Source organism: Macaca nemestrina, chromosome 4, assembly GCF_043159975.1.
Source record: "Macaca nemestrina isolate mMacNem1 chromosome 4, mMacNem.hap1, whole genome shotgun sequence".
Taxonomy (NCBI): Eukaryota; Metazoa; Chordata; class Mammalia; order Primates; family Cercopithecidae; genus Macaca; species Macaca nemestrina.
Window position 1 is genome coordinate 187880080 of NC_092128.1, and position 18764 is coordinate 187898843.

At 61.7% G+C, this 18764-nt stretch overlaps 1 protein-coding gene across 5 annotated transcripts in view; it reads left to right on the forward strand.

Annotated features, from left to right (window-relative positions):
• The window catches only part of SLX9 (SLX9 ribosome biogenesis factor), a 52015-nt gene extending 38467 nt beyond the window's left edge, over positions 1 to 13548 (forward strand). For 3 of the 5 annotated variants that reach the window (XM_024789994.2, XM_011725823.2, XM_011725825.2), the window contains 3 exons: positions 1528 to 1675; positions 7493 to 7561; positions 11424 to 13548. In XM_024789994.2, coding sequence (XP_024645762.1) covers positions 1528 to 1675; positions 7493 to 7561; positions 11424 to 11547 — 341 coding nt within the window. In that variant the 3' untranslated portion in view covers positions 11548 to 13548. The remainder of the gene's footprint in view (positions 1 to 1527; positions 1676 to 7492; positions 7562 to 11423) is intronic. The other 2 variants (XM_011725824.3, XM_011725826.3) reach the window with 1 other exon arrangement.
• Positions 13549 to 18764: the final 5216 nt, after the last annotated feature.

Here is an 18764-nt window from a genome sequence, read left to right on the forward strand (position 1 = left end):
CATCTCTGTCAAGGAGCTTCCTTCCGTTTGTGGTTTCGTTGTAATTTTTCTCATTCGTGGGCAGTGAATTGTGCAGAATCCTCTGGACACTGGTGGTGGTGACCATAGGCTTTCTCGCCTCTTGAGTGGCCACTGTGGAGGGTCACCCTGAGGCATTTCCCGGGAGAACCATCCTTGCATGCCTGAGGCTCACCCTGCTTGGGCACAAGTATCATTCTTTTGAAAGGCTTCTGGCTTTGACTTGCAGAGGTGCAGGCCTTTGTGTCTGTCCTCATGGGAGCCACACGCATCTGCTTTACTTTCCCTGGCCTGGGTCTGCAGCCTGTGAAGGAGCCACCTGGCCTGGCCCGCCCCTCCCTACCCCAGGTTTCCAGGGTGCCCTGGCTCTTTTGGATGAGGTGCCGTGTAACGTGTCTGCCACAGTCCCGGCAGGATTGAGAAGTGCTGGATTCTTACTTTATGTTTATGATTCCCGAGGCTGTGGAGAGCTGGTGTACACCTTCCAAGCTCTCAAGCTGCACTGGGGGCTGAGGGCCCAGAGGAAGGGCGGTCTTTGTCCCAGGTTCTTGTCAGCGATTTGGAGCCAGGTAAACACTCCCTGCTACAGGGACCCAGGGCAGGGTGGCATCCCTGACTTTGGGTTGGTCAGGGTGGGCCCTTTAGTCCTTGCTCCGTGAGTCACCTGCCCTGGGGGCTGAGAGGGGGCACCGCCGTCCCAGACAGCGGGATTGGAGAGGAGCTGGCTCTTGGCACCTCTGGAAACCTGGGCACTCCTCCCGGGGGGCACAGGTGCTGCCATGCCCGGGCCTGTGTCACGAGCTGGCAGTGTTTGAGCTGCAGGCCTGTCCCACTGGGTTGCCCTGAAGAGAGCAGGCTTTGTCCGCACTCCACAGCCTCCAGGAGCCACGTGCAGCGAGCAGCATGTCCGAGCATGTGTTCTCTTAGCAATTTTGAAATAAATAAATTTTTAAATTAAATCAAATCCCAAGGCCATGCCCCTTCTCTCCAGACCCTGCCCAAATCCCTTCTGTAGTGTGGAGGCCTCAGCCCTGCCTGCCACCCCCCATGGCCCCAAGCCCTCAGGTCTGTCCTGGGGCTCCTCCCCTTCCCTCTGAGGAGCCCTCTTCCTCCTGGGAACAAAGCTGAGCCTCCCAGGCTGTGACTTGCCATCTTAAGTTGAGGACCCCTTTCCTCATTTTCCCCTCTGCTCGGTAGCTGTGTGCACTCCCCCATGCGTGCTCCGGCCTCGGCTGCCAGCGTCCCTTTGCAGGAGAAATCCTCAGTGGCTGCAGCTCCACCTCATTGTCAGCCCTGCGATTAAAAAGCACAGCTCTGTCATTAAGGGGAAAAAAAATAACTCAAGCCTGCCCACCCTGCAGGTTCCCGGGGCGGAATGGGGGCGACAGCGGGAAGGAGAGAGGCAGCAGGGCTGGGCACCCCGCCAGGTCTCTCGTGGGCCAGGGGCTCCGGGCCTGGGCTCCTCCCTCCGCCTCTTGCTTGCCTCTAACGTCGTTTCTCCTTCCTTAGAAATCGAAGCTATAAAACTGGCTGAGCAGAAGCACAGGGAGGAGCGGAGGCGGAGGGCCACGGTGGTGGTGGGGGACCTGCACCCGCTCAGGGACGCCCTGCCCGAGCTGCTGGGGCTCAAGGCTAGCAGCCGACGCCAAGCCCACAGGTGAGTGTCTGGGAGGGGTGGCCTTGTCTGAGCTGTGGGGCTGACCCGGGTCCAAAGGTGGAGGGATATGAGCCGGACCTGTGGGCCACGGTGGCTCCTGACCCTGCAGAGGCCAGGAGCTGGGGCTTCAGCTGGTGCTCCACGCAGGTACCCCGTTCCCAGGGCGTGAGTTCGTGAGGCTGGCGGGGGCTGTGGGGGATGTTTCGGGGGCACCCAGGCCCACCCTTGTGAGGAGCCTGGTGACTCTGCTGATGCCGAGCTCCCTCGAGTGCCCCTCCCCCCACACTGGCCACAGCTCCTGCCAGGCCCCACTGGGGGTCCCCGCAGCTCCCTGTTCTGCCACAGCCTCCGTCCTGCAGAAACCCCGCTGTGCTCAGCCGAGGCGCCTGAGCACCTACCATGCTCTTCCCGTGCCTCTAACGGGGGCTCCCGTCTCCCCTCTGGAGTGGACCTTTCCCTGACGCCCGCCTAATGCTGCACACCCTACCCTGCCCCTTACTCCGTCCCACAGAGGGTGGCCCGTGGGGATGGCTCAGGCCTGCTGTCAGGCGTGTTGAGGGTGTGGGACCCACACATGCAGGCCCCTGGGACACACATCCCTGGAGCTTGTCCCCTTGGGGTGGGAGCTGCCTCGTGCATCCTCCCCAGGAGGGCCGGGGCCTGGTGTGAGTGCGGCTGCTCTCCCGAGCTGTACCTACTTGTGTGGGAGGCACATGCCGCCCAGCCTCACCACGGGTCTGGATGTGGTTTGTTCTTCAGGGAAGAGGCAGGCCCCTGCCCCACCCTTGGCTGCTGGCATCACAGTGCCCCTCCCCTGCCCCCTGCTGAGAGCTGGGGTGGTGGATTCTGGACCCTTAGTGCGTGAACGGCTGAGCCAGCAGGCCTGGGCCTCAGTGAGGCCCCTCCGCCCTCCTGCCCTGGGCAAGGCCTGGTCCCCAGCATGAGCCCTCCTGACGCACTGAGATGCTCCCTCCAGAACCCTGTCACCCAGTGAGCCATTTGCCAGTGGCAGGTTCCTTGTGCCCTGGCAATGTGGATGTGGCCCTGCCAGCCTGCTGTGGTGTGTGCGACCCAGGACAGCTCAACCAGGAGGGCGGCGGCTGCATGACCCTCGCTGTCACCTGTGGCGCCTCTCTCCCGGCAGCTTTTCTTTCCGGCTCTTTGTGCCTGGGTGACATGCCGGCAAAAGGAGAGCAGCCTCCGCCCTTCCCCAGGGGGTGGGAGGCACCGCCCAGGTGTGGGTACTGAGGCTTCGGGCTCAGGCAGGAGCTGTGTAGTCACAGCCCAGCTTTCAGAGCTGGCTGGAAAGAGGCCGGGCTGCTCTGTTCTGTCTCAGCTTCCGGGCCTTCCTCATTCATTTGTGCATCTCTAATTTTGCCTTTTCTTTCTTTCTTTTCTTTTTTCTTTTTTCTTTTCTTTTCTTTTCTTTTTCTTTTTCTTTTTCTTTCTTCCTTTCTTCCTTTCTTCCTTTCTTCCTTTCCTTCTTTCCTTTTCCTTTCCTTTTCTTTTCTTTTCTTTTCTTTTCCTTTCTTTTCCTTTTTTTTCTTTTTTTCTTTTGACAGAGTCTTGCTCTTTTGCCCAGGCTGGAGTGCAGTGGCTCGATCTCAGCTCACTGCAAGCTCCGCCTCCCAGGTTCACGCCATTCTCCCGCCTCAGCCTCCCAAGTAGCTGGGACTACAGGCGCCCGCCACCGTGCCCGGCTAATTTTTTGTGTTTTGAGTAGAGATGGGGTTTCACCGTGTTAGCCAGGATGGTCTCGATCTCTTGACCTTATGATCTGCCTGCCTCAGCCTCCCAAAGTGCTGGGATTACAGGCGTGAGCCCCCGCACCTGGTCTTATTTTGCCTTTTTAAAAATAATTTTCTTTCTCCTACTAACTTTCCATCTGAGAAGAAAGCAGGGGCTGTGTGCAATGTCAAACCTGGGGTCCATCCTTTCATGGCCCAGCTGCCCAGGCCCGGGGGTGGTAGGTCATGCGCTGCAGGCCCAGGCAGCTCCAGCCGGCATCCCACGGTGGAGCACTGGGTCCAGACTAGGAGCGGCCGCCCGAAGTGGAGATGTGACGACCGAACATTCCTGGTTCTTGGACAAAAATGTGACCCTGGTCAAGTATCGTTTCCCTGTTTTCAGTTTTCTCATCTGAAAAATGTGCTTGGGGCTCGCAGAAGGGAGAGAGCTGTGTAAACACCCAGCCCCCAGGCCGAGGAGGATGTGCCCCTGCCTCAGGGCTGTCTGCGGCTCTGTGCGGGGCTGCTCTCAGCCCTGAGAGCCTCCTGTCGCCGGAAGTCCCTGTCCCTCCTCAGATGCGGCTCAGGAAGCAGTGCCTCCTGACCCTGGTGGAGCTCATGGAATGGGCCCTGTTTTAGACAGGCTTTAGACTCGTAGAAAATGGCAAGGATGGTACCGAGAGCTCCGTGGAGCTCCGGCATCCCCGCGTGCTTTTCCTGTGACGTGAGTGTGGTGTGTTTGTCACGTAAGGAACCAGTATCAAAAGAGAAACAGTGAGCTGTAAGTAATTAATAGTTAACTAAAGCCCATACCTTAGGTTTCCTTCATTTTTCCCTAATGACCCCTTTCTGCCTCAGGATCTGTCCAGGATCCCAGGTGACAGTCAGACGTCACGGCTCCTAGGCCCCTCTTGGCTGTGAGTTTCTCAGACTCCTCTTGGTTTGGTGACCTTGACTGTTCTGAGGCAGCTGTCCCTCAGCTGGGAGCTGTCTGATGTTTTTCTCACGGTACAGGAAGGGACTGAGTGTGGGGACGAAGCCCCCAGAGGTGAAGGCCCACTGTCACTCCACTGTATCGGGCACACCCTGTCACCGTGACTGACCACTGTGAGGCTGAGCTGACCCCTGGTGGGTTGAGGCCCCCCCTCCATGCTGTCCTCTCTGGAAGGAAGTCACTCTGCAGCCTGGGCTTGGAGTGGGGGTTGTGCTCCACCTCCTGGAAGACAGAGCAGTGACAAAGATTGCTTGGAATTCTGCTGGGAAAGGACCTTTGTCTGTCCTCCCCGAATATGTATCGGTCATGCCTTGGTGTTGGTCTGGACAGATGGATGTTTAGTTTACACTCGGGGTTGTCATCCAGCACTACTTGATTTCGGTGCTGAAACTGTTCCAGCGTTGGCCGCTGGGAGTTCTTGCAGTTGCCTCCGGCTCCCTTTAGCCCCATTGAGGTGGGGATTGTGTTTTCAGCTCTTTCCCACTGCCCAGCACCAACAGGTACGCCAGGTGCATCTTGGACATCTCCTGCCAGTCCTGCTGCTTCTCTAGGGAGCTCTGATCCTGGTATTGCAGGAGGTGTGAGACCCTGGGATCTGGGGCGCGGCGTGCCTGGGCGGTGGGCCATGTCTCTGGGAACCGCACCTAGGTCCCAGCAGGCAGATCTCTGCCCCACTGACCACCACTCATGGACTCTGATGTGCTCTGGGCTTGAGGGGTCAGCAGGCGAGCACCAGTGGCCTGGGAGGCTGGAGGGTGGACAGCCCTTCCTTCGCAGCCTGGAGCCCTGTCTCCCACTTCTCCCCTTCCCACCTAGCGGGGAGAATATCTGGCTTGGGCTGGCAGAGCCGTCCTTGTGGAACCCAAGCATTGGGTCCTTGCCCCGCGGCCCCTCCCAACCCTCAGTCCTCTCAATCCCCTGTCCTGGCACCCTGCCCTGAGGGCCTCATGCTCCTGGGGTGCGGGGTGCAGAGCTGGAATCTCAGAGGCCAGGGCAGGGCCCGTGTTTGGGGATCACGTCGCTCCTGGCTGGGAAGCAGGCATCGAGCGACACTTGACCCCAGTGACCCCCCAAGCTCTGGACCTCGGCCTCCTGTGTGCGCTTTGTGGGCGATTGTCAGGAGGGGGATGGTGGTGATGTCGCTGCTCCTGCCTGGAGGGAGTGCTGTGGGGACTGGCGAGGGTCCACACTGGGCAGAGCTAGGCTGGAATTCCTCCACGGCTTCCTGCTGTTAGGCCTCTCGGAGTCGCGTCACTGCCGGTGCTGCCCTACGGGTCACCTTGGCCCGTGACAGTGACTGCCCAGCACTCTGTTCCCAGGACCCTGAACTCGGGAAACCCCACTGGGAGGCTGTGTGTCCCGCCTGGGAGGATAGCGTGTGGGACGTGTGGATGGGGGGCGGTCCCTGCAGTGGGGAGAAGGAGGTGCTGCGCCTGGCCCTGTGGGCACTGCAGCCACCCTGGGTGCAGCTCCTCTGCTTTGCGACCTTGGGAGGCATTGGTCCTGCCCCCACTGCTATTTCATCTCTTAAAGTGAGGGTGCAGCTCCGGGGCCCAAGGTTTCCCCAACCAGGAAGGCTGCCCTGGGCCTGAGCTCAGGTCTCCTGACGCCCGCACGTGGCTGCCCCCACTGAGGGCTCTGTCCTGGCACCAGGGGTGCACCTAGAGGAGGGGGCCCCACGCTGATGGCTTCTGCAAGGGTGGGGACCCAGGACAGCTCTGGGCAGTCGCTGAGGGAGCTGCTGCTCAGGGGTGGACTCAGGGAGGGGGTCAGCCGGCCAGAGGGGCAGAGCTTCCGCATCGGGGCAAGGCTGGCCCAGGAGAGGCCGTGGGGAGATGTCATTGGCCCTGGCAGAGCCCCTGGGATGAATGGAGCTGTGGCTTTGAGCGGGAGGAGGGGACGGGAGACGCGAGGGGCTGTCATCTGCTGGTGTGAGCAGGAAGGGATGGGGACTGAGTCCTTCCCCAAGTCAGCACAGAGCCAGGGTTAAAAGAAAGCGGGCGCTGAGGGCTATTTTGGGCAGACACAAAATGTCTGTCATTCATATTTTAAGAGATCCATGAATAAAAGATCAAGTCTCCTGGCCTGAGGACTCCGCGGCTCCACCTTCCCGCCGTCCTCTGGGTCCCACCTCACTGTGTGGACGGCAGGTCTGGGAAGGCACCTGGTGTGGCCCTGAAGGTTTTCTCTTCCTTTCAAGGCCCAGGTCGCTGTCCCATCTGAACGTTCAGCCAGGTGGGCAGCTGCCTTGGCCAGCTGACCACAGGGAGTGCAAGTGAGCTCCCAGAGATTCCCACGGTTACCTGAGGGTGAGAATTTCCGCAGGGAGCCAGAGCCTGCCTGGGGTAGACGTCAGAGATGAGAGTGTCCTGGCCCGCCTGCGCCCTGAGTCAGGGCCCAGCTTGGTGGTTTGGAGATCCCAGAACTAAAGGGAATAACCAGCAGCACTCAGGAAACCTCAGTTCCTCCACCTGTCCATGGGGGACCGCAGCGCTCGCTGGTACCCCCTCCCCATAGATGCAGGCAGGGCAGAATCTATGGGGCGTCTGTGTCCCTGTCCCCAAGTTCAGTCATCAGGAGGGCAGGTGCAGCTCCCCACTGTAGAATAGCATGTGCTTTCTAGAGAGAGGACTTGGGGACATGTCGGCATGGGTGGGTGACTCAGCCTTCCTGGGAAGTGGCCTGTGCTGTGGGAGTGGGACCAGCTCCGCCTGCCAGGGTCATCTGGCCCGAAGCGTGAGGTGTCTGTGCAGCCTGCCCTGGCCAGGCAGGTGGGGTGGAGATGCTGTGTGTCGTGAGACGTGTTCCTGGCTGACCACTCCCTCCATGCCTCACAGAGCCAGGAGGAGCTGCAGGAGTCACCAGGTTCCATGCACAGCAGCTTGGGGCCGGCAGTCACAGGACTGTCAGGCAGCTGTACTGCTTGTCCGGGTCCAGCCTCCACAGCCACAGTGCAGCATGGAACTTGTGGTTCTGCAGCGGTTTGGTCACCTCGGCCACCACGATGTCTGCTCCAGGGAGGAGCCAACCTCTGCCCACGGGAAGGTGTTCAGGGGATGCTGGGTGCTGACTGACGTGGCTTCTCTGTGTCCACAGCAGGGAGAGCAATAAGCCCCGGCCCTCAGAGCTCAGCCGGATGAGCACAGCCCAGAGACAGCAGCTTCTGTGAGTGCCCCCACCCCGCCCACCTCCCCGGGGTTCAGCTCCCGAGTGCCCCCACCCCGCCCACCTCCCCACCCCGCCCACCTCCCCGGGGTTCAGCTCCTGTGTGCCCCCACCCCACCCACCTCCCCGGGGTTCAGCTCCCGAGTGCTCCCACCCCACCCACCTCCCCGGGGTTCAGCTCCCGAGTGCTCCCACCCCACCCACCTCCCCGGGGTTCAGCTCCTATGTGCCCCCACCCCACCCACCTCCCCGGGGTTCAGCTCCCGCGTGCCCCCACCCCACCCACCTCCCCGGGGTTCAGCTCCCGCGTGCCCCCACCCCACCCACCTCCCCGGGGTTCAGCTCCCGCGTGCCCCCACCCCACCCACCTCCCCGGGGTTCAGCTCCCGCGTGCCCCCACCCCACCCACCTCCCCGGGGTTCAGCTCCCGCGTGCCCCCACCCCACCCACCTCCCCGGGGTTCAGCTCCCGCGTGCCCCCACCCCACCCACCTCCCCGGGGTTCAGCTCCCGCGTGCCCCCACCCCACCCACCTCCCCGGGGTTCAGCTCCCGCGTGCCCCCACCCCACCCACCTCCCCGGGGTTCAGCTCCCGCGTGCCCCCACCCCACCCACCTCCCCGGGGTTCAGCTCCCGAGTGCCCCCACCCCATCCACCTCCCCGGGGTTCAGCTCCTGAGTGCCCTCACCCTGCCCACCATCTCCAGGGGTTCAGCTCCTGTGTGCCCCCATCCTGCCCTCTCCAAGGGTCCTGAGTGCCTTCGGCCTGCCCTCTCAGGGGTTCAGCGGCTGAGAACCCCGCCCCCGTCCCCCCCAGTCCCCTCCATGCTGCTCCACTAGCTCCTGCCTATCCACTCCAGGGGGGCTCTTGAGTGCAGTCAGTTCCTGTGGCCCTGGGGCAAGGCCCGCCTCCCAGGAAGGCTTCCAAGGAGAGTCATGGATCTAAAATGACGGGTGGACGCAGCCCCCGCTCCGCCCCTCCCCTCCCCTGGCTGGTTGAACCCCGGATGGTCATGTTTGGTTCTGTGACTGGGCACTGTGGCCCCCAGTTAGCAGGGCTAGGACCCTGTAATTGGCAGAAATTTGTACTTAGTTGTCCTCTTGGGGTACAGAAACCTGCAGACCACGCTCTTGCCTCTTTGTAGACTCAGCTCCAGTTTCCACTGAGGGACGTTTTACGCCCTTATAAGATGGTTTTAGTTAAGCTACTGGAATGATTTTTTTCTTTGTTTTTGAACTAACTTTGCTAAGATAGTTCTCAGTAGGGAACATTCCGTGTCAGTTTCTACTGAGGCCCATTGTGCCCTTCCAGTGTAGAATCTGAAGTCTGTTTCGTGAGTACGGTTGTGTTTAGAAGCTGGTGTCGAATGGTAGCTCCAAAGATTTCTTTATTGTCTTGGCTTTTCTTCAGGGGCACCAATTACGAATTTACTGCATCTCTCTAATCTGTCTTCCATCTCGTGTTCTCTAATCCATTTTAACTCTAGACACTTCGTCGTGTCTAGAGTGAAGTATAGACAGTATAGTAAACTGTCTTTTTAGTTTTTTAAAATGTTTTTGTATTTATTTTTTAGAGACAGTTACTTGCTCTGTGGCCCAGGCTGGAGTGCAGAGGTGTGATCAAGGCTCACTGAAGCCTCCGCCTCCTGGGCTGCAGTGATCCTCCTGCCTCGGCCTCCTCAGGAGCGGGGTCTTCCTGTAGATCTTTATGTTTGTCCTCTTTGGTTTGTGCTTCTCTGTTTATGAACTGAGTTCTTCCCAGGTCAGTCTTGTCTGGAGACAGTTTGGAAACGGCAGAGCCCTCTCCCTGTGGCCATCCTCCTGCCTGGCCTCCCTCTCCACCTCTCCCCAGTGTACAGCCTGGTCCAGGGAGCCCCTCCCGGCCCGGACAGGGCGACAGGTTTTCCTCTCGCAGAGTATCTGTGGCCCGCACCCCTTGGTGCCCCCACGTCCTTGGGGTCGCTGCATTTCGAAGCAGCTCAGGTTAACAGGTCTCCTGGTTTCATGAGAGATTGAGTTTGGTTTCTTGTTGCTTCTGAGAGGAGAGCGGGAGGCCCCTTGATCACTCCGTGTTCTGTGTCCGTGGTGCTTTCTGGCATGTGTGGACAGGGCTCAGGTGTTTGAGTGGCTTTGGATCCTTCAATCCCAAGATTCCAGTGGGAAGCAACAGTGGCCCCTCCCTGGGTCGTGCTCCCCTGGGGGCTCCGTGTTGGGCGTGAGCCTTGTAGCTCCTGGGGCTGGTGGTCTGTGCCCCACGGCTGCTCCCATGTGTACCAAACCAAGGAAAGGGCTGTTCTCTCAGGTGGGAGGGCCCTGTCTGTGAGTCTGTGTTTACGGTTGTCCAGGATGGCACCTGGAGGCCTGGCCCAGCGTGGCAGTCACACAGTGCCAGGGGCTCTGAGCCCGTGTCCCATACCGTGTCCAAACTCGGGCACAGGCACAGGCTCCCCCTGCAACCCCTCCCCGTGCAGCTTCGCTTCCAAGCGTCACTGTCATGGCTCCTTTCCCCCCCAGCTCTGACCCAGGACTCTGCCTGATGGACCATAGTGCTAAGAACCTGGCCTGGGCCTTCCCTGGCCTCGGCTCCTCATTTGCCCCTGGTGGGGCCTTGTTGGGTCCTGATAGCCCCAGAGCTCACTAGTGATGTCCAGGCTGTGACTGAGGCATTTCACCCTGACTTTACAGGGAGTGTCCCAGCTGCCATGCTGGGGCCAGGGTGGCAGTGGCAGGAGGAGGCGGTGGTCAGTGACTAGCAGAGCCCCGACCGCCTCCTGCTGTGGAGATGGCCCCAGCCCCGCTGTCCTCGGTGGCTCTGGTGTGTGGGCACCCTGCCCAGGCGGTCATCCAGTGGGGTGTGAAGGAGCCTTGTTAGCTGCCCCTGAGGCTTCTGTGCCTGAGATGGGACCCATGTCACCTTTGTGTTCCACCGGGCACCCCTCTGGGATGCCGGCAGCTGCTCTGTGTTTAGAGCAGGAGCTGAGTGGCTGCCAGGCTGGGTGGTGGCTGGGGTGAGCTGGTGCTGTGCTGAGTCGTCGCCGTGGCACCCATCTGGGGCTGCCGTGCCCCCCTCTGCTGCAGGCCTGTGCCAGCTCAGGCTGTCCAGCTCTCGGCTCTCCTCCGTGTGCGTCTATTTTGGTCGCCCGTGGAGGGAGCCGTCTCTTATGTAAGGTGTGGTCTGCAGGGCTTGTGAGTTGCCGTCCCGTTTCTCAGCCTTCACAGCAGCCCCATCAGCCCCAGACTTGCTGCCGGGGCCGGGTGACACCTCCACGGCACACTCCACAGTGGGCACTGCCAGGGCTCTGGGACGCATGTGGCTCCACGGCACACTCCACAGTGGGCACTGCCAGGGCCGGGTGACACCTCCACGGCACACCCCACAGTGGGCACTGCCAGGGCTCTGGGACGCATGTGGCTCCACGGCACACTCCACAGTGGGCACTGCCAGGGCCGGGTGACACCTCCACGGCACACCCCACAGTGGGTACTGCCAGGGCTCTGGGACGCATGTGGCTCCACGGCACACTCCACAGTGGGCACTGCCAGGGCCGGGTGACACCTCCACGGCACACCCCACAGTGGGCACTGCCAGGGCTCTGGGACGCATGTGGCTCCACGGCACACCCCACAGTGGGCACTGCCAGGGCTCTGGGATGCATGTGGCCCTGCGGGCCCGGGGCAGCCTCTCCCCTCCTGCTGGAAGTTTCCAAGGCCCCGACATTCAGTCCAGCGGTGGCCCCAGGCCTCTGCCATTCATTCCGGTGTCCGACGTGCCTGGGTGTTGAGGGGCTGAGCTGTGTCGGATCCTGGGGGTGCTGAGGGGCCTGGGGGTTCCTGCCTGCTGATCTGTGGTCTCCATTCTTTCAGTGAAGAAGAAAGGACCCGGTTTCGGGAGCTGCTGGCTAGTCCGGCCTACAGAGCCAGACCCCTGGTGGCGATTGGGCAGACGCTGGCCCGGCAGATGCAGCTGGAAGGTGGCGGCCAGCTCTGATCAGGGCAGTGGGCGTGCCCCAACTCCTCAGGACACACGTGTGGGCCAGGTAGAGAGCGCCAGCCCCTCGAGGACCATGATCTGAGCCTGGTGGACGCCCTTCCCTCTGGTCGGTTGTGGGACTCAATAAAGGGCTCTGTGAACTTACCCTGCACCCCCAGGGCCGTTCCCATGAGCTGCTCCCTGATTCACAGGGCTGGGCCCACCCTGGGACAGCTGCCCCTGCTCTGCTCAGGACGACAAGCCACATCCCTCCGCTGGCAGCTGCGGCCCCCACGCTGAGTCAGGGCGGGCCGTGCACAGGGTTTGTGGGGACTGTAGTTGTGGAGGCCCTAAATCCGTCCCTGAACTGGCACCGGTGCCCCCAAGCTAGCCCCCTGGGAGGGAATTGTGCCTGGGTGTGGCCCCAGCTGTGCCACCAGCCACCCTGATTTGCTTCAGCCTCGGTTCCTGCTGCGGCCCTGGTGGGATCCAGGAGCACTGAGGCCTGCAGGGGCTGCCATGGGGGCTGGCTTGGGGCCCTCCCCACCTGGGGGTCTGTTTCCCTTCCAGTCTCCCTTGCCACCCTCAGTGACCAGGGACACAGATGGCCCTGGCAAGGCCCCAGCCTGCTCTTTGCCTGTGTATGCACCCCCTGGGCTGTGCCCCCAACCCCAACCATTGCCCTCGCCCTTCCCAGCTGCTCCAAACCCAGGCAGCCCACTGCCTTGCTCTGGGGGCGGAGAGCAGAGGGTCCTTCTGCAGGGAGGAGACGCGGAGTGGGCCCAGCCCTGAAGCTCTTGCTGACCCAGAAGCAGGAGAGGGCCTCTTTTGTTGCTGGAAGCCCTGGTATTTGAAGGTTTATTGGACTGTGAATCAGTGACTGATCAGTCCTTGTTTTCAGGGTGTGGAAAGCAAGGGGGTGGTGCGTCCCCAGGCCCCTGAGGCCCAGCTGGGCTCCCCCTGCCCCTGCTCCCCCACCCCAGTGCTCTGTGGGACCTCGCTGGCCCATGTCCTGCAGCAGGGCTGGGCAGGCTGGGCGTGGTGGTGTACCCCACTCGGGGTGTCTGGGAAGTACAGAGCAGGACCACTCTCAGCTCCCAGGCAGGGGCCCCGCACCCTTAGCCTTCCCAGGCTGCCTGGGGTGGGGGTAGTCCCAGGGGCTCCATGGCCTTCTGGCTCCAGGGCATGTGGGTGGCCCCTGTGTGCATGGCCCCTCTTGTCGTGAGCGCCCGTGGTCCAACCTCCCCGGCCCTGCCGCCTGCTCAGGGTTCAGAGCCCCAGCAGCCCCACCAAAGGCTTCCTGGCGAGTGGGTGGCCGAGACGACTTGGAGCCTGCATCCCTTCTGTTCAGTGTCCTGGCCCTTCCCTGACACGAGCAGACACGGCATCCACAGACACAGCCTGGACACCCTCCAAGGCCCCGATGATGGGACAGACGGGCGTACAGGAGCCACAGGCAGCGGATCCCACACTCCCTCGGGTGGGGCCGGCTTGGCTGCCCAGCCCCAGCCCCAGCTCCTTAGAGAACGGGCTTCTCGCTTCAGAGGAGCTGGTCACAAACCAGTGCTTGCAACAAAACCATTTTTGTGGTAGAGCGAGTGCTGGGAACAACGTCTGTGGGATGCAGGCAGGGCAGCGTGGTGGGGAGGCGGGCGGGGGCGGCTTCCACTTTCTCCAACATCCTCATCCCATGGTCTGGGTTTCTTGTGAAAAACCTGGCCGGGCGCAGTGACATACACCTGCAGTCCCAGCACTTTGGGAGGCCAAGGCAGGTGTATCACTTGAGGCCAGGAGTTCAAGACCAGCCAACATAGTGAGACCCCATCTCGACGAAAAAAATACAAAAATTAGCCAGGCGTGGTGGTGCGTGCCTGTGGTTCTAGCTACTGGGGAGGCTGAGGTGGGAGGATTGCTTGAGCCTAGGAAGCCATGGCTATAGTGAGCCAAGATTGCGCCACGGCACTCCAGCCTGGGTGACAGAGCGATCCTGTCTCTAAAAAATAAAAATTTAAAAACCTTCTTGCTTCCTGGTTTTGAAATTACTCCTGTCTGGTTGTGGCTCGCAGCCCCTCTTCTAGGGATCCTTGCGGGCTCAGGGGCCTCTAACTCCTCCCTGGGCGAGCAGCCCCTGGCGGTGCCTGAGAGTCGCGTGGAGGAGGGTGCTGTGGAAGGACAGCGACGGGCAGGAGTGGCAGCAGGTGTCCCATCGGCTGAGATGGACGCAGATTGTCCAGCATTCTTTGCAGGTGCAGAGAGCCCGACCCTCAGCCGTGGCGGCAGCTGGGACGGCGTCGTCCCGTGACAGAAGAGCGTCCAAGTGTGGGGTTCGCCGTGGCTGTCAGCTGAGTTCTCCCGGCCACCATTGAGAGGGAGGCTCGAGGCAGAGGATGGGGCATGTGTGTTCTCTGGACAGACACCTGGGGTAGAGCCCCTGCATCAGCAGGTCAGAGAGGATGACTGTGGGAGCTTCAGGAGAAGGAACATGAATCCCCCAGTCATCGATTTAAACAAGTTCTACAGTTGACTGGGCTTTCATGCCTTTTAGACCCTGGGGCCCTCGGTGCGTTTTTCGGAGTTAAAGGGTTAACACAGCAGGTCAAAGCCTCCTGGGGCCTGGAGGTGCCTGACGCTGGCCTGCATGACCCTTTGAGAAGCTCTGGGCTGGGACGGTGGATGCCGGGCTCGAGGCCCACAGACCCAGCCTGGGCACATCCTGGGTGCCTCAGCCCCAGACCCAGTGTTGGCATATGGGGGGCTGTGGGGCACAGTGGGAGACAGGAGAGGCAGTGGGAGTAGTGCCCCTCCCCCCACCGCCGCCAGTCCCGCAGGAAGGGCAGTGTCTGGTTGCCCGGGGTGTGGGGTGTTGGCCAAAGGAACAGCAAATGCCAGGTCCAGGGTGAAGGGCTCCTGGCTGGGACAGCAGCAGGCCCTGGGGGGTCACCCTCCCTCAGCCCCGGGCAGGCCCGGGTCTTCCTTCCAGACGCCTGGGATCTCCTTTGTCCCTGGCTGTCCTCAGTCCTCAGCCCCGGGCAGGCCCAGGTCCTCCTTCCAGGGGCCCAGGGTCTCCTTTGTCCCTGGCTGCCCTCAGTCTGCACTTAGTGTGGCCACTCCAAGGGGGGCTGAGGAAACCCCTCGCAGCACCCACCAGGCTTCTGCAATGCCCACACCCAGCAGCTGTTGGATCCGCCTTTCCCCAAGAAAGCCCCCGGCCCTCCTCCCGTTCCTCTCGGGCCCCTCGCTGAGTGAGCAGTCCCTATTCCCGGGAGCTGTGTGTCTGTCACCAGCTGCCGCCCTGGTCCTCATGCAAGCAGGGACCATCCCCACTGCTCCGGGCCAGGCTCCGCACACCCTGACCAGCCTCGCTGGCTGAACAGTTCCTTTCCTGGAGCTGCCGTGACAAACTGGCACACAGTGGGGTCGTCAGACAGCAGCACGTTGTGTGTGTCCCACAGGCCGGTGGTCTGCACTCGGTGTCGAGAGCTGCGCTCCCTCGGGCTGCAGGGCAGGGTCCTCTTTGCCTGTCCGGCTGCTGGTGATTACTTGTGTTTCTGATTCCAGACACTTCCTCCTGGTGCCACAAATGCCAGCAGCCCTTGGCGTCCTGGCTTGTGGCCACGTCGCTCCCGTCCCTGTGTCTGTGACGTCCTATAAGGACACAGGCCACGTTGGGCTAGGGCCCTCTCTACTCTGATGTGGCCTTACCTTGACTGGCTCCAAATACTCTGAGGTTCTGGGGGACGTGAGTTTTGGGAAATCTCCGATCTAGGGGGTGGACTAAACCCTCGGGCACCAGGGTTTTAGATGCCCCTGCTGCAGGTGGGAGGGGGCCTGCAGCTGGAGCTGGAGCTGAGCACCGTGGGTGTGATGGGGGCTGCAGAGGTGGTGTGGGCCTCATGGCCAGAAGCGGAGGCCTGGGCGGCCGTAGGGTAGCTGCTGATGGCCACGAGTGGGCTGAGGCTGGGATGGGACCATGAGGGAAGGAAGGTGGAGGCTGTTCCAGGGCCCTTGGGGGCATCCACACCGGCTCCCCTTGCCCAGCCAGACCTCTGGCCCCTTCTCAGGGTCTGATCTCCCAGTTCAAAGAGAAGTACCCGGCCCGTGCCTTTCTTTGTCCGCACCCTCCTGGCCTGGCCACGATGCTCCTGGACACTTTGGGGCCCTGGTTTTCCTTCTTTCCTCATCAGAAGGAAAGCTCCTGAGAGCAGGGTCTTTGCTCTGTACGGTGTGGTCAGCTCCAGGACTGTGCACAGATGAGTGTCACCGAACGAATGGGAGGCAGGAGACAGCGGGGCCTGGACGGGCCCTGCACACAGAGCCTGCATGTGGTGTCCACAGGAGACAGCGGGGCCTGGACGGGCCCTGCACACAGAGCCGACTCCAGCGTGCTGGTGGGCCTCTCCCTGAACTGTCCATCTCAGCCTGCCCATTCCACCTTCCCCTGCGGGCAAGCGCGATGGGGTCCACCCGGATCACCCCAGACGTGTGGGTGGGTCAGCTCCCGGCAAGGGGTGTGTCCGTGCGGCATTGCTGTGGGAGGCGGCGGGACCCTGTGCTGGCCCTGAGGGCTGGCTTGCATTCGGGTCCTTTGCTCCACTGCCCGGATCGCTGGGCTCTGAGAGCGTCCCACAGGAGGGATTTGTCTAGATGAGGCCTGCACCTGGCTTGTCCAGGCCCCACAGCGCCCTTGCGCTAGCCTGAGTTTGTCCATGAAGGTTACATCAGGTCTTTGACCTTTGTCTTGCGTGGGGAGGGAGGGTGGTGGCTGGGGCCGCATCGGGCAGAGGCAAGGCACAGCCGCGGCCCCCAAGCTGGTGAGTCAGGGTTCTGTGCTGCTTGGAAGCCAAGTGTTGTACAAACACCAGGCGTGTTGCTTCTGGAATGTTCCCTGTGTGGCGATAAAGCCGGTGACGGCAGCCACTGTCATTGCGAGACGCTGGTGGGTGCTGGCTGCCGCCCAGGCCTTGTCTGCCTGCAGCCCCTGGCGGCCCCTCCAGCCTGGTGGGTTCTCAGCTGCCACCGTGACCAGGGTTTTCCAGGGGCGCCACTATCAGCCAGTGCTTCCAGGATGCCAGGGTGGCCCCTGGCGGGCGGGGAGGCAGGATGCTGGTCTTGCCTTTTCCCCTTTGAAGTTGCCGTCCTGGGGCTTCCATGCCAGGTCCTGCCTCCTGGCGCTGAGACCCTCGGGTCTGTACGGAAAGCTCCGTTTTTTTAAAGTCAAACAGACCGAATTAAAGCGTTTTTTCCAGAGATGTTAAAATACTGTGGGCCAGGATGATAACGACAGGCCTGTTTCAGTCTTCCTGAAGATTAAGGAGTTTTCATTTAAAAATGTTTGGTGGGATGTTACTTAGAGAAAACCGGTGATGACATGTTTTCTGATTCCAAATACTTCTTCCTGGTGACACAGATGCAGAGGCGCCTGGGGCCTGAGAGTCCCTGCAAGGCCGTGGAGCACAGGCCTCATCTCCCGGTGGCCCGAGCCACTTAGGACAAAAAGCCCTGGAGCCCTGAGTGGGGAAACTGAGGCCTGAGAGGAGAGAGCCTCCCTCCCCAGCCAGCCAGGTGATGGGCGCTGACATTTAGGAGCACGGAGCTTCCGGCTCTCCCCTCCATTCTCAAGGTCAGCGTCCACCCGAGACCCCATCTTACTTGCTGAACCTCCCACCGTGCTCCGGTCTGTGTGAGGGGGACTGTGGCACACACTCCGGTGTCCCAGGAGGAGCAGCACCCCAGGCGTCACGGGGCCGGAGGCAGGGTCCGAGACCGGATGTTTTCCATTTGAGCCCCTCCCTCCCAAACTCCCAAGTTCAGGGGTGGAATTCGCACACTCACACCCCCCCTTCACATACCCCACACATCACCCCACACACCCCTCACACCCCCCACACACACACCCCACACTCACACCCCCCTTCACACACCCCACACATCCCCCCACACACACACCCCACACACACATCCCCCACACCCCCTACACACCCCCCCACACACCCACACCCCTCATACACCCCACATACACCCCTACACACACCCCCATACCCCACACAACCCCACACACACCCCTCCACACCCCACACACCCCACACACACACCCCACACTCACATCCCCCACACCACTCCCTACACCCCCCACATACCCACACCCCCCATACACCCCACATACACCCCTACACACACCCCCATACCCCACACACCCCACACACACACCCCTCCACACACCCCCCACACACACCCCTCCCCACATCCCACACACCCGCCCACACACCCACACCCCTCATATACCCCTCATATACCCCTACACACACCCCCATACCCCACACAACCCCCCACACACACCCCTCACACACACCCCACACACACCCCCCACACCCCTCCCTACACCCCCCCACACACCCACACCCCCCATACACCCCACATACACCCCTACACACACCCCCATACCCCACACAGCCCCACACACACACCCCTCACACACACCCCACACACCCCCTCAAACACCCCACCCTGCTGTCTCAGGAGAAGCCGCCATGCTGAGCCTGTGGCCTCTCGGGCTCTGGCATCCCCCACCGGCCCCGATGGTGGTGGTGACCACACACAGTCGTGAGGACAGGTGGCTTGAGGGCCCCGCTGAGCCGAGTGTGACCTGTGTGTGCTCCAGCCCAGAGCTGGCGTGGCCGGAGCACCCCTCGTGGGTGGCAGAGCCCTGGCTTTCCCGCCTTCCCAGTGGGCAGCATGCTCCCTGCTTCCCCCAGCCTTAGCTCTGGATTTCCTGGCACAGCCGTGATTACTCCATCTCGGTCCCCTCCCCTGGGCCCGGAAGACTCTAATTAACCCTGATGTTTAATTGGAGAAGGCGGCCGGGCCTGTCTGTGCAGCTCCTATGGGATGGGGGCAGCCTCCTGTCTCTCCCCTCTGGGACTCTGCATGGCTCCTGGGTGGCCTGGGGTTTGACTGGACCTGGCCTTTGCCCCACGACCCCTCCATCCCCGGCGAAACTACCCCCGCCCACACAGGGCCTGGCTCCCGCTGCCTGAAGCCTGTCCCTGGCAGGGCCCACGAGCTCTGTCTCATTTGTGCGACAGCTGTGATCCCTGCTCCAGCCCGCCCCCTCGGAGCTCAGCCACGGGGGCATAGGACGGCCACAGGAAGTTCGGTTCCCTGTCCCCTGTCCCCTGTCCCCTGTCCCCTTGGGCGGGCCCTGAAGTCTCCCGGGAGGGAAAGGGGCACCTCTGGGA